Here is a 12,761-nt window from a genome sequence, read left to right on the forward strand (position 1 = left end):
GATATTGTTGGAGCTCTTTTTGATGTATGGCAAAGGAGGAGAAGTTTAGGTTTAAGTGGGAAACCTATACACCTTTACAAGAAATCCTAACTCGAGGGGGAGCAATTGTTTAGGCAAAGGGGGAGAAGTTTACCTTTGCGGGAAATCCTAGCTCGAGGGGGAGCAATTGTTTAGGCAAAGGTGGAGAAGTTTACCTTTGCGGGAAATCCTAACTCAAGGGAGAGCTTAGGTGAAGGGGGAGTGACAAGTTAGGAATTGATACATTACTTTTGAGTTAATTTGTGGTGTTCCTTACACATTTGCACATTTTAATTTCCAATTTTAATCATATTCTTCAAACAAGGTCTTTTAGGAGCTTTATGTTATTTTTCCTTTTAAATGCATGCTTATTTCTCATTATGTGAATTTGGTCTTGTAGGGTACACATGGACTCATGATTCAAGTGGAGGCTTGGTTCACTCAACCAAATGGACTCCAAAACCCTAATTGACCAAGTGAACTCAGACTCGAGTTACACATGAGCTGGACATGAACTTAGGTCTCAATTGGAAAAAACCCTATGTATAAAATCAGAGTTTGGCACGGTGAACAGTGAGCTCGCGCTACTGTTCATCGTGCCAGTTTCTTGACGGCGCGGTCGCGGCTCCCTTCCTTCTTCCAGATCTTCGAGCAAGCTTGTCTTCATCGGTGTGGAGTTCCTCAGCCTCCGATGACCAGATACCGTCCATCGTACTTCATCGGCGAAGCGTTTTGGCGAGCGGAGCACTGTAGCTGCGAGCTACGATTTTCAGCTCAAACCAGTGGCGTTCTTCTGGTTTGAGCCTCCATTTCTTCACGGGATTATCGGCGGTGGTCCTCCGGTGATTCTGAACCTTTTCCGACAGCACCTCAACGTTCCTAGCTTTATTTCTCAGCTCGCGACGCCAGTTCAGGAAATGCAGCAGCGTGTAGCAGAGAACAATTTCAGAAACTGACTTCGTTGAGTATTTGTGAGCTGGTACAAGGAATCTGAGGTTGACTTGAAGCTTGAGGACTCCAGACCGATCTCTGTTGGAGTGTTCTCTACAGATCCTTGTGTGACGGCAAGGAGAAGACGAATTTGGTCCGAGATTTGGGTGTAGGGATGTTTAGTTTTCTTTGCAGTTTGTTTCTAGCTTAGGTTTTCTTATTCCTGCAGATTTGTTTCTAAATCTGATAGTTTATAGTCTGGATTTAGTTGTAGTTTCATTTTCTACATGAATCTGATATGCTTAGTTCTATTTTTGTGTGCTGTCTAGTTCTGTTCGTGCAGTAGAATTGCTGCAGTTCTATCTTCTTTGTCTGAAATTAGCATTTCTGTTTTAACCTTTTATCCATTGATACTTTAGTTGGAGTTAAAGAGTAGAGAATTTGTAGTGAGATGAATTAGATGTGATGTTTTGCTCTTGCATGTTTTGGTTCTGTAGTTAGGACAACTTGAATTCTGCAACTTGTTTTCGTGTTCTGTTTAGTACAATAGGTTATGCTGTGTTTTGTTTAAGCTATTCATTAGTTTATAAGTAAGTTGCATTTTGATTCTACATTAGGTAAATTAGGTTAGCTAAGCAGATTTAGTTTCTCTTTAATTGCTGGTAGTTTGAGATTATTGATCTAGTTTAATCAAGATGAATCCGGAATGTGCAGGTTTTAATAATCACAGCAGGTTTAGTTTTATTTAGCATAAGCTTACTTCTGCAGATTTGCATCTTTGCAGTTTTATAGATTAGTGCAGCAATAGTTGAAGTTTTGTTTATTTTGGTTCTTAGAATTAATTCTGCAGTAGGGTAATTTAAGTTCTTGAATTCATTTCTAGTTCTATGATTTTATTTTGAATACCAAATCCCCATTTTATAACTAGAAAACCCAAAAAGTGTGTTCTTAATCCAAAACAAGCATGTTCTAGCATAATCCTCGAAAATTCGACTCGGGCCTTATACTAAAACATTTCTTTGTGTAGTTGTGGGTTTTCGATCATAATATTAATTTGGGAGTTTATTTGTGACATCAATTAGAGAGCTTACCAAATTTTGGCGCCGTTGCCGGGGAATACTTTTAAACTTTGCTAGAATTGTTTGTTTGTTTTGGATTGTGAATAATTTCTCAGCTTTAGTTTGCTGATTTTTCTGATTTTATTGAATATCTACTGAATTTTGATTGTTTATTGGCTTGCATGACTAGGTCTTCCTTTGCAACATTGCTTGAACTTGACCCGGAGATTGAGAGAACCTTTTGGGCTTTAAGGAGACAAGCTAGGTCAGCAGCAACTTGTGAGAGCAGAATTTCAGAGATGGATAATCAGATAACAGAAGGGGATCGAACTATGAAAGAGCTTGCAGCACCAGATGTGGCTTATAAGTACTCATGTATTACTTATCCAGACTTGGCAGGAGATTTTGAACTTAGATCAGGACTTATTCATCTGCTTCCCAAATTTCAAGGGTTATCAGGAGAGGATCCCAACCGCCATCTACATGAGTTCCATGTGGTTTGTTCCACCATGAAATCACAGGGGATTTCAGAAGAAGACATTAAGTTGAGGGCCTTTCCATTCTCTTTGACAGGAGCAGTAAAGGACTGGTTATATTGCCTTCCAGTTGGATACATTACGAGTTGGATTGATATGAAGAGAGCATTTTTGGAGAAATTTTTCCCCGCTTCTAGGACTGCAACTATCAGGAAGAGTATTTGTGGTATTCAGCAAGTAGTGGGAGAGACTCTTTATGATTATTGGGAGAGATTCAAGAAGCTGTGTTCGAGTTGTCCACAACATCAAATTAGTGACCAGCTCCTTGTTCAATATTTTTATGAGGGTTTACTTCCCATGGATAGGAGCATGATAGATGCAGCAGCTGGAGGAGCCTTGGTGAATAAGACTCCAAATCAAGCAAGAGAGTTAATTTCAAATATGGCAGAAAATTCACAGCAATTTGGGAGTAGAGCTCTTGGGACTAGAGTGGTTAATGAAACTCATTTGGTTTCGAATGAGCAACAAGAAATCAGAAACAATTTGCAAGAATTGACCTCTCTAGTGAAGCAAATGGCGTTGCAAAATTCGAGTCATGTTTCAAATTTTCCTTTATCAATGATGAAGTTGTGTGGAATTTGTTCAAGCCAAGATCATTCTTCGGATCATTGTCCTAATTTATATCAAGATGAATCTGTTGCAGCCATTTCAAGACCTCAATTTCAGCAACACAAGTATGATCCCAACTCTTCAACTTATAATCCGGGATGGAGGGATCATCCTAATTTGAGGTATGGGAACACATTTTATCAGCAGCCAACACAAAATCAGATTGGTCATCCATCATTTCAGCATCAGCAGAATCAACATTATTTCCAGAACCATCCAGCAGTTCATTCTCAGCAAAATCAGCACTTCCAACAGCCACAATTTCAGCAAAACTTCAACCAAAATCAGCAATTTCAACCATTCCAGAATTTTCAGCATTCGAATGTTGCATTTCAGCCACAATTTCAGAATGCACAGAATCAGCAAAACCATTTCCAGCAAATTCAGCAACCTGTGCAGAATTTCCAGCAGCCAAGCAGTGCGAATCAACATCAATTTCAGCTTGCACTTCCATCTTCTACAAGTCCTAGATCAATGCAACCTCAGCACAACTTTAGCAACTCGAAAATTGAAGATTTGATGCAGCAAATGATGCAACAGCAGCAACACCAGCAAAGAACTGATACAACGCTGCAAAACATTGAAAGACAGATTGGGCAACTTGCTAGCAACATCAATCAAATGCAAAATCAAGGATCTGGACAATTACCTTCACAACCCACTCCAAATCCTAAGGGAAATGTGAGTGCATTAACTCTGCGAAGTGGTAAACAAATTTCAGATCCAAAACAGAATTGTCCGGTAGAAGTGCAGCAAAATTTTTCCAGACCATTTGCAGCTTCGAGTTCACAGAATTTCCAGAATTTTCCAGCAACTTTAGAGCAGCCAGATACTGCACAGAATGGGATTACTGGATTTGATCAGCAACATTTCAATCAACCAGAAGTTTCAGATTCTGATCAAACTGATGGAGCATATTTCGGCTTAGAATTTAGTCACCCAGCAGCTTCAAATTCAGCTCCAAATTCAGCACAGAATCTGGAAAATTCTGCACAGAATCTGGACAGCAATATTACCCAGCAAGGAGCTGAGTTTTCCATTCCGTTACCTTTCCCTCAAAGAAGTGTACAACCAAGAAAAGAAATGGAGGAAGAAAAGGCTAGAGAATATCAAGAATTGGTGAAATTATTCAGCAAGGTTGAAGTGACTGTGCCTTTGCTTACCATGACTAAGCAAATTCCAAAATATGCCAAATTCCTCAAGGATCTTTGTGTGCACAAAAAGAAATTAAAGGGGAATGAATTGATAAGTATGGGAAAGAATGTTTCAGCATTACTTCAGCCAGTCCCTCAGAAGTGTGAAGATCCAGGAGTTTTCACCGTGCCTTGTGTGATAGGAGATTGTATCTTTGAGGATGCGATGCTAGATCTTGGAGCTTCTATTAATGTGATGCCTAAATCAGTTTTTCAGTCATTAAGAATTGGACCTTTGCAGCCTACAGGTGTAGTGATTCAATTGGCCAACCGAAGTCAAGCACACCCAGCTGGAGTGATAGAAGATGTATTGGTAAAAGTGAGGGAGTTGATTTTTCCTGCAGATTTTTACATTTTGGACATGGAGGGTGATGTGCTTGCAAACAGGGCTCCACTTATTCTTGGACGTCCATTCTTGAAGACTGCTAGAACTAAAATAGATGTACATGCTGGAACTCTTTCCATGGAGATAGGAGATACAGTAGTTAGATTCAGCATTTTTGAGGCTATGAAGCATCCTAGAGAGGATCATTCCATACTTAGCTTGGATATTTCAGAGGAGCTGGATGGCATGGAGTTCTTGTCAGATATTGATTCAGATTTGGAGGTTTCTGATTTTGGCCAAGAGAATGAGATTGCTTCTTTGTTGGAAGAGATTTTAGAGGTGGAAGGAAGTGGTAGTTCAAGTGAATGCGTAGGGGATTGCTTAGGAGAAGCATTACCCCAAGGATTGCCCAGACAGGAAGAATTATGCGTAGGGGATTGCTTAGGAGAAGCTCTACCCCTAGGATCGCCTACAGTTGACCCGACACAGGAGGAATTGAAGCCATTGCCTCAGCATTTGAAGTATGCCTATTTGGGAGAAAATCAGCAGCTACCTGTCATCATAGCTCAGAATTTGGAACCGGATCAGGAGGAACGATTGTTAGAGATTCTGAGACAGCATAAAAAGGCCATTGGATGGACTCTGGCAGATATTCCTGGGATCAGTCCTTCCATTTGTATGCATAAGATTCACTTAGAGGAGGATGTGAGGCCAGTGAGACAGCCACAGAGACGACTAAACCCATTGATTTTGGATGTTGTAAAGAAGGAGGTGACTAGACTCTTACAGGCTGGCATCATTTATCCGATTTCTGACAGTAAATGGGTCAGTCCCATCCATGTGGTTCCGAAGAAGTCAGGGGTGACAGTGGTAGCTAATGAAGAGAATGAACTGGTGCCCACGAGAGTAAAGAATTCCTGGAGAGTATGTGTGGACTATAGGAAGCTGAACCAAGCAAGCCGAAAGGATCATTATCCACTTCCTTTTATTGATCAGATGTTGGAGAGGTTGGCAGGTAAATCCCATTATTGTTTTCTTGATGGGTACACTGGTTATTTTCATATTTGCATTGACCCAGAGGACCAGGAGAAGACTACCTTCACCTGCCCTTTCGGTACATTCGCATATCGTAGGATGCCATTTGGATTATGCAACGCTCCAGGTACTTTTCAGCGATGCATGGTGAGTATTTTTGGTGATTTATTAGAGCATTGCATGGAAATTTTCATGGATGATTTTTCTGTTTATGGCTCGTCTTTTGATGCATGTTTGGATAACTTGTCTAGAGTTTTGAGTAGATGTATCGACACGGATTTGGTTTTGAATTTTGAAAAGTGTCACTTTATGGTAGAGCATGACATTGTGTTAGGTCATATAGTCTTTAGGAAGGGCATTGAGGTAGATCCTGCTAAAATTAGCGCTATATCTTCTTTATCTTACCCCGCATGCGTGCGGGAGGTTCGGGCTTTTCTTGGACATGCAGGATTCTACAGGAGATTTATTAGGGACTTCAGTAAGATTTCTCTGCCATTATCTCAGCTACTTCAGAAGGATGTCATTTTTGATTTTGATCAGAGGTGTATGGAGGCTTTTGACAGATTGAAGGAGGCTCTTACTTCAGCACCCATCATCAGACCCCCAGACTGGTCCTTACCTTTTGAGTTGATGTGTGATGCTTCAGATTATGCAGTGGGAGCTGTACTAGCACAGAGAGTGGATGGAGCACCACATGTTATTTGCTATGCTTCCAAGACTTTGGACTCAGCTCAAGCAAACTACACAACAACAGAAAAAGAGCTTCTTTCTATTGTTTTTGCTTTAGATAAGTTCAAATCATATCTTCTTTGTTCTCATGTGATTATTTTTTCTGATCATGCAGCTTTGAAGTATCTCCTCAAGAAGCCTGATGCAAAGCCTAGATTAATCAGATGGATGCTTCTGCTTCAAGAATTTGACTTAGAGATACGTGATAGGAGCGGGAAGGAGAACTTGGTTGCAGATCACTTGAGCAGGATTGAAGGAGACTTGGATCATTCGGCCATTGATGATGATTTCAGGGATGAGCAGCTTCTACAGCTGCAGGGTGAGTCTCCATGGTATGCGGAGCTAGTGAATTTCTTAGTTGCACATGTTTATCCCAAACAATTTTCAAAAGCTAAAAAAGATAAATTAAAAAGTGATTCAAAATTCTATGTTTGGGATGATCCTTATTTGTGGAAATTTTGTAGTGATCAGATCATTAGGAGATGCATACCTGACTCTGAGTTTCAGTCTGTACTTATTTTTTGTCATTCTTTTGAGTGTGGAGGACATTTTGGACCACAAAGAACTGCTAGGAAAATATTAGAATGTGGTTTGTATTGGCCTACCCTTTTTCGTGACGCTTATGCTTTTTATCGATCATGTGATAGGTGTCAACGAACTGGGAACATAGGACTTAGAAATGAAATGCCTCAACAATTTATATTATTTTGTGAGATTTTTGATGTTTGGGGTATTGACTTTATGAGTCCATTTCCTGCCTCTTTTGGATTTGTATGCATTTTATTGGCAGTTGATTATGTTTCCAAATGGGTGGAGGTCATTCCCACTCGGACTGATGACTCTTCTGTTGTTGTTAGTTTTGTCAGGTCTCATATATTTTGCAGGTTTGGAGTACCCAGGGCGATCATTAGTGATCAAGGGTCTCATTTTTGTAACAGACACATGAAGGCTTTGCTACATAAGTACGGGGTTACACATAAAGTTTCTACATCCTATCACCCGCAAACAAATGGGCAAGCAGAAGTGTCTAACAGGGAGGTGAAATCAATTCTTGAAAAGACTGTGAGACCGGATAGAAAAGATTGGAGCAAAAGACTTGAAGATGCACTTTGGGCTTATAGGACCGCTTTCAAGACCCCTATAGGAATGTCTCCATACAGGATTGTATATGGAAAAGCTTGCCATTTACCTGTGGAGATTGAACATAGGGCGTATTGGGTGGTTAAAGCATGCAACCTTGATAGTGACACGGTTGGAGAAGAAAGGAAGTTGCAACTTCAAGAACTTGAAGAGATTAGATTGGAAGCCTTTGAGAACTCACGGATTTACAAAGAAAAGGCCAAGAGATTTCATGATAAACAAATTGAAGTGAAAGAGTTTCAAATTGGTGACAAAGTACTTCTATATTGATCTCGTCTCAAATTGATTAAAGGTAAGTTGAGATCTAGATGGGAAGGACCTTATTGTGTTACTAATGTTTTCTTTTATGGAGTGGTTGAGATTCAGGATATGTCTACTGGCCGGATTTTTAAAGTTAATGGACAAAGGCTTAAAAAGTTTCATGAAGAAGTGAAGGGCTTGGTGGTGGAGGAAATGGAACATGTTGATGCTATCTATCCAAGTTAGAGGGGAGTTTCACTTTATCTTTTGTTTCCTTGCAAATGAATAAATTTTAGATTTTAGTAGTTTTTCTTATATGTTAGGACAAGTTTTGGTTTCATTAGAATTTTCTTGCATCAATAAATTTTGAGTTACATTAGTAGTTTTTTATTTTTGCATAGTTATAGTTTTGCACTTTAGGTGCATGATAGTTACCATTTCTTTAAGCTTGATAGTCTTTGTTTTAGGAATAAATGGTACTTCCTTCTTTTGACATTTCCTTGTATCATTTTAAGGGATTTGAAAAGGGATGTTAAATTTGATTATCTTGTTTAAAGACTTTATTGCATGAATGAACTCTAGGATTGCAAGAGGTTGATACTAGTGATGGATTCTTGATTGATGAAATGGTATGATAACTTTTATTTACCTAGTGAGGTTTAAGCCTATTTGAGTGATGCACTTGTAGCTTATTTCACTCTAGAACTTGCTTTAAATCTATTTAATACCACTAGAACAATATTAAGTCATTTTCATGAAGGTTACTCCATTGTCACATTGCCCTCACCTATTTTTGCTATTTCTCTTGTCATAAATCATCATATCTTTATTCTTTTCTCATATTTTATTTCTTTGGATGTGGTTATCTTAGATGATATGTGATGATTTTATTTTGGCCGGGACGGACAAAAGAGTAAGTGTGGGGGAGGTGTTTAGTTCGAATAGGTGCTGGAATTCTGTGTTTGAGGAAGCAGTGAAGGATGATGCTGGAATGACAGAAATGAATAAGTGCAGAATTCAAGCATGGCAGATTTTGAAGAGAAATGTGAAAATTTTGTGCCATTGCAAGGGCAGCAAGAGAAGAGGTTAAGTGTTCATGTTAGTGAATAGATTGGAATTCGGATGCATGGACAGTTTAAAGAACAGAATTCTGAAGTGCAGTGCTGAATTTGTATCAGTTTTGTATCAAAAACAAGATTGCAAGATTCAAAATGACGGAAGTTTAATTGGAATTTAAGAAGAAGCTGGAGACAAATGGTATGTACCTGTCATGGCAATTGCAAGATAAGAAAAGAGGAATCCAGAAATTTTGTCAGGACAACAGAATTGAGATTTATTTGTAGCTGTTGAAATCTGATCACAATGGGCTATAATGGAGAATTTAATTGGTGACTATTATTTCATCAATGAAGCACTTGAATGGAGTATCAATTACTTTGAGAAATTGCAGGAAAGGAGCAGCAAGTGAACTTGAACAGTGAGGAAAATACCAGAACCAGAATTCATAATCAAAAGGGAACAAGTGTGTGCAACTCTTTCATTATCAGCATTGAAACCCTTGGAATTGAATTGAAATTCTTGAATTTCTAGCAGCAATTTGTGTTTACTCCCTTTCCATTCTTTACAAATGCCTGGACAGAATTCTGAAAGTGTCACATTGCTGGAATTCAGAAATTGCAGTAACTTCCTACTTGATGTCACTTGCTGAAACAAGACAGAAATCAAGCTACTGTTTGATTAAGTGATTGTGAAGTTTTATGGAATAAATTGTGAAGCTTGAACAGAGGAAGCAGTAACATCAGATGAAGTTATCAAGTTTACCAATATGAATTCAGAATTCTGTGAGGAAAGAATGTAGAACTGGGAAATTCTTTAGCTGAGAGCTGTGGGAGTATCAAGAATACAGATTGAGGTCAAGTAAGAGAGAAGCTCAGATGAAGTGCTGAAACACGAAGTAACAAATGGATATTAACATCAATAGCTTCTACAAAGATTCATTTCAATCACTAAAGTTTGAAATGGCAAGAAATTTTTCAGCAGTGAAAAGCTGAAATGGTTTAAATGATAAGAATAAGAGAAGACAGTGATGTTGAGAAGTGATGTTCAATCCGAGAATGAATGTCAGATCTGAAATTGAACAAAGAGGAAGATGGCTGAAATGACAGGAATGAGTATAGTGCAGAAAATCAGTAGTGCAGATTTGCAGGAAAAAAATGGCAGTTTTTTGTGCCAATTTGGAATGAGAATTGTGATGAGCCAGAGCTGTTGGAAAATGGAAGGTCTTTAGATATGCATTGTAAAGGGTCTATATAGACATGATGAAGGAGCATTGAAAATTTTTGTGGCTGAACATGATAGGTTGATACAAAGTCCAGCATTAAAAAAAAAAACTGAAATCGGCAATGTAGAATTGAGTTTGCAGCTTGGGTATCAGGCTATTAATGCAGTATGGAAAACTAAAATCCAAGCTGAAATTTTTGTGCCATTTTAGTAGAATAAGGTAAGCCTTGTAGCTGAACAATTGCTGAATCGGATGACAAGATAGAAGAAGTTTAAACCTGCTAATGGATCTTAATGCAGATTTAAATGCAGAACAGTTGGTCCATAAGGAAGTTGCTTATTTGTGCCAGTATTTCTTAAGATGTTCATTTCTGTATCTAATTTCTGGATTAAATTTGATCTGAATGAATGAGACTAAAGGCCCTTGCAATTTAATGTCAAGTGAGTTATCTCAGAAGTTTATATGCTGAAATTTTTGCTGAAGAGTCCTCATTTCAGAGTTAAGAGATTAGAGCTGAAAACTGTCCAAAGTTTGAAATTCAATACTAAAGGAGTCAAAAACTGTAATTCTTGAGGTATCAGATTTTGGAATGGCTGAATTTAATGTGACTACCAGCTGAAAAGAAGTTGAAGTCTGAAAAGACATATGGAGACCTTGAGGTTTATTGCAGATTAGAGTCCCTTGCAATTGGGATTGGAAGAATAGAATTTCATGCTTGGCCAAAAATTGAACATCACGTAGCATTCTAGTGCCATATCTTCCACCTCAAGTTGAAATTGTCTTCTTCTTTGCTTGATCAGAAGTAACTCTTACCTTTACATTTTAATTTTCTTTTCTTTCCAAATGGTTGTAAATTTTCATGAATGTGCATCTTAATATCTGTGATGGAGGTTGAATTAGATGAAAAGCAAGCTTATGGTAGTGGATTTACTATGAGTAGCTTGAGTGCCCTCCACCTTTGCAAGATTTGAGATTAATAGAGAGCCACCTCAAATTACCTTGGGAGAATTAGAAATGTTATCATTTTCACTTTATTCATGATGGATGAAATTTACTAAGTATCGAACCAAGGTGAAAATAGAGGTCATGAATGCGTGAGTCTATGAAACTTGATACTTACTTGTAACTTCCTTTTACTTTCTTTTAGATATGATCAAGAATAGTTAGGAGAAGGAGGTACCATCTTAGTTGTTATTTTAGTTGGCTCACTTGCACGAGGCGTGCAAGTATAAGTGTGGGGGAATTTGACAAGCTAGGAATTGATACATTACTTTTGAGTTAATTTGTGGTGTTCCTTACACATTTGCACATTTTAATTTCCAATTTTAATCATATTCTTCAAATAAGGTCTTTTAGGAGCTTTATGTTATTTTTCCTTTTAAATGCATGCTTATTTCTCATTATGTGAATTTGGTCTTGTAGGGTACACATGGACTCATGATTCAAGTGGAGGCTTGATTCACTCAACCAAATGGACTCCAAAACCCTAATTGACCAAGTGAACTCAGACTCGAGTTACACATGAGCTGGACATGAACTTAGGTCTCAATTGGAAAAAACCCTAGGTATAAAATCAGAGTTTGGCACGGTGAACAGTGAGCTCGCTCTACTGTTCATCGTGCCAGTTTCTTGACAGCGCGGTCGCGGCTCCCTTCCTTCTTCCAGATCTTCGAGCAAGCTTGTCTTCATCGGTGTGGAGTTCCTCAGCCTCCGACGACCAGATTCCGTCCATCGTACTTCATCGGCGAAGCGTTTTGGCGAGCAGAGCACTGTAGCTGCGAGCTGCGATTTTCAGCTCAAACCAGCGGCGTTCTTCTGGTTTGAGCCTCCATTTCTTCACGGGATTATCGGCGGTGGTCCTCCGGTGATTCTGAACCTTTTCCGACAGCACCTCAACATTCCTAGCTTCATTTCTCAGCTCGCGACGCCAGTTCAGGAAATGCAGCAGCGTGTAACAGAGAATAATTTCAGAAACTGACTTCGTTGAGTATTTGTGAGCTGGTACAAGGAATCTGAGGTTGACTTGAAGCTTGAGGACTCCAGACCGATCTCTGTTGGAGTGTTCTCTGCAGATCCTTGTGTGACGGCAAGGAGAAGATGAATTTGGTTCGAGATTTGGGTGTAGGGATGTTTAGTTTTCTTTGCAGTTTGTTTCTAGCTTAGGTTTTCTTATTCCTGCAGATTTGTTTCTGAATTTGATAGTTTATAGTCTGGATTTAGTTGTAGTTTCATTTTCTACATGAATCTGATATGCTTAGTTCTATTTTTGTGTGATGTCTAGTTCTGTTCGTGCAGCAGAATTGCTGCAGTTCTATCTTCTTTGTCTGAAATTAGCATTTCTGTTTTAACCTTTTATCCATTGATACTTTAGTTGGAGTTAAAGAGTAGAGAATTTGTAGTGAGATGAATTAGATGTGATGTTTTGCTCTTGCATGTTTTGGTTCTGTAGTTAGGACAACTTGAATTCTGCAACTTGTTTTCGTGTTCTGTTTAGTACAATAGGTTCTGCTGTGTTTTGTTTAAGCTATTCATTAGTTTATAAGTAAGTTGCATTTTGATTCTACATTAGGTAAATTAGGTTAGCTAAGCAGATTTAGTTTCTCTTTAATTGCTGGTAGTTTGAGACTATTGATCTAGTTTAATCAAGATGAATCCGGAATGTGCAGG

General features: G+C 38.7%; 1 protein-coding gene across 3 annotated transcripts; it reads left to right on the forward strand.

The window, feature by feature from the left end:
• Window positions 1-247: 247 nt before the first annotated feature.
• LOC121992821 lies at window positions 248-12,355 on the forward strand. Of its 3 annotated transcripts, none has more exons than XM_042547409.1 (2): window positions 248-1,117; window positions 2,197-12,355. In XM_042547409.1, exon 2 carries the CDS (start codon window positions 2,306-2,308, stop codon window positions 7,841-7,843), a length of 5,538 nt encoding a protein of 1,845 aa, XP_042403343.1. In that variant the 5' UTR covers window positions 248-1,117; window positions 2,197-2,305; the 3' UTR covers window positions 7,844-12,355. The 3 variants fall into 3 exon arrangements, with proteins under 3 accessions (XP_042403343.1, XP_042403344.1, XP_042403345.1); XM_042547410.1 differs by lacking the exon at window positions 248-1,117 and having other exon boundaries at window positions 1,492-6,765; window positions 7,318-12,355; XM_042547411.1 differs by lacking the exon at window positions 248-1,117 and having other exon boundaries at window positions 1,495-6,752; window positions 7,318-7,519.
• The last annotated feature ends 406 nt before the right edge of the window (window positions 12,356-12,761 follow it).

Source organism: Zingiber officinale, chromosome 6B (assembly GCF_018446385.1).
Source record: "Zingiber officinale cultivar Zhangliang chromosome 6B, Zo_v1.1, whole genome shotgun sequence".
NCBI classification, from domain to species: Eukaryota; Viridiplantae; Streptophyta; class Magnoliopsida; order Zingiberales; family Zingiberaceae; genus Zingiber; species Zingiber officinale.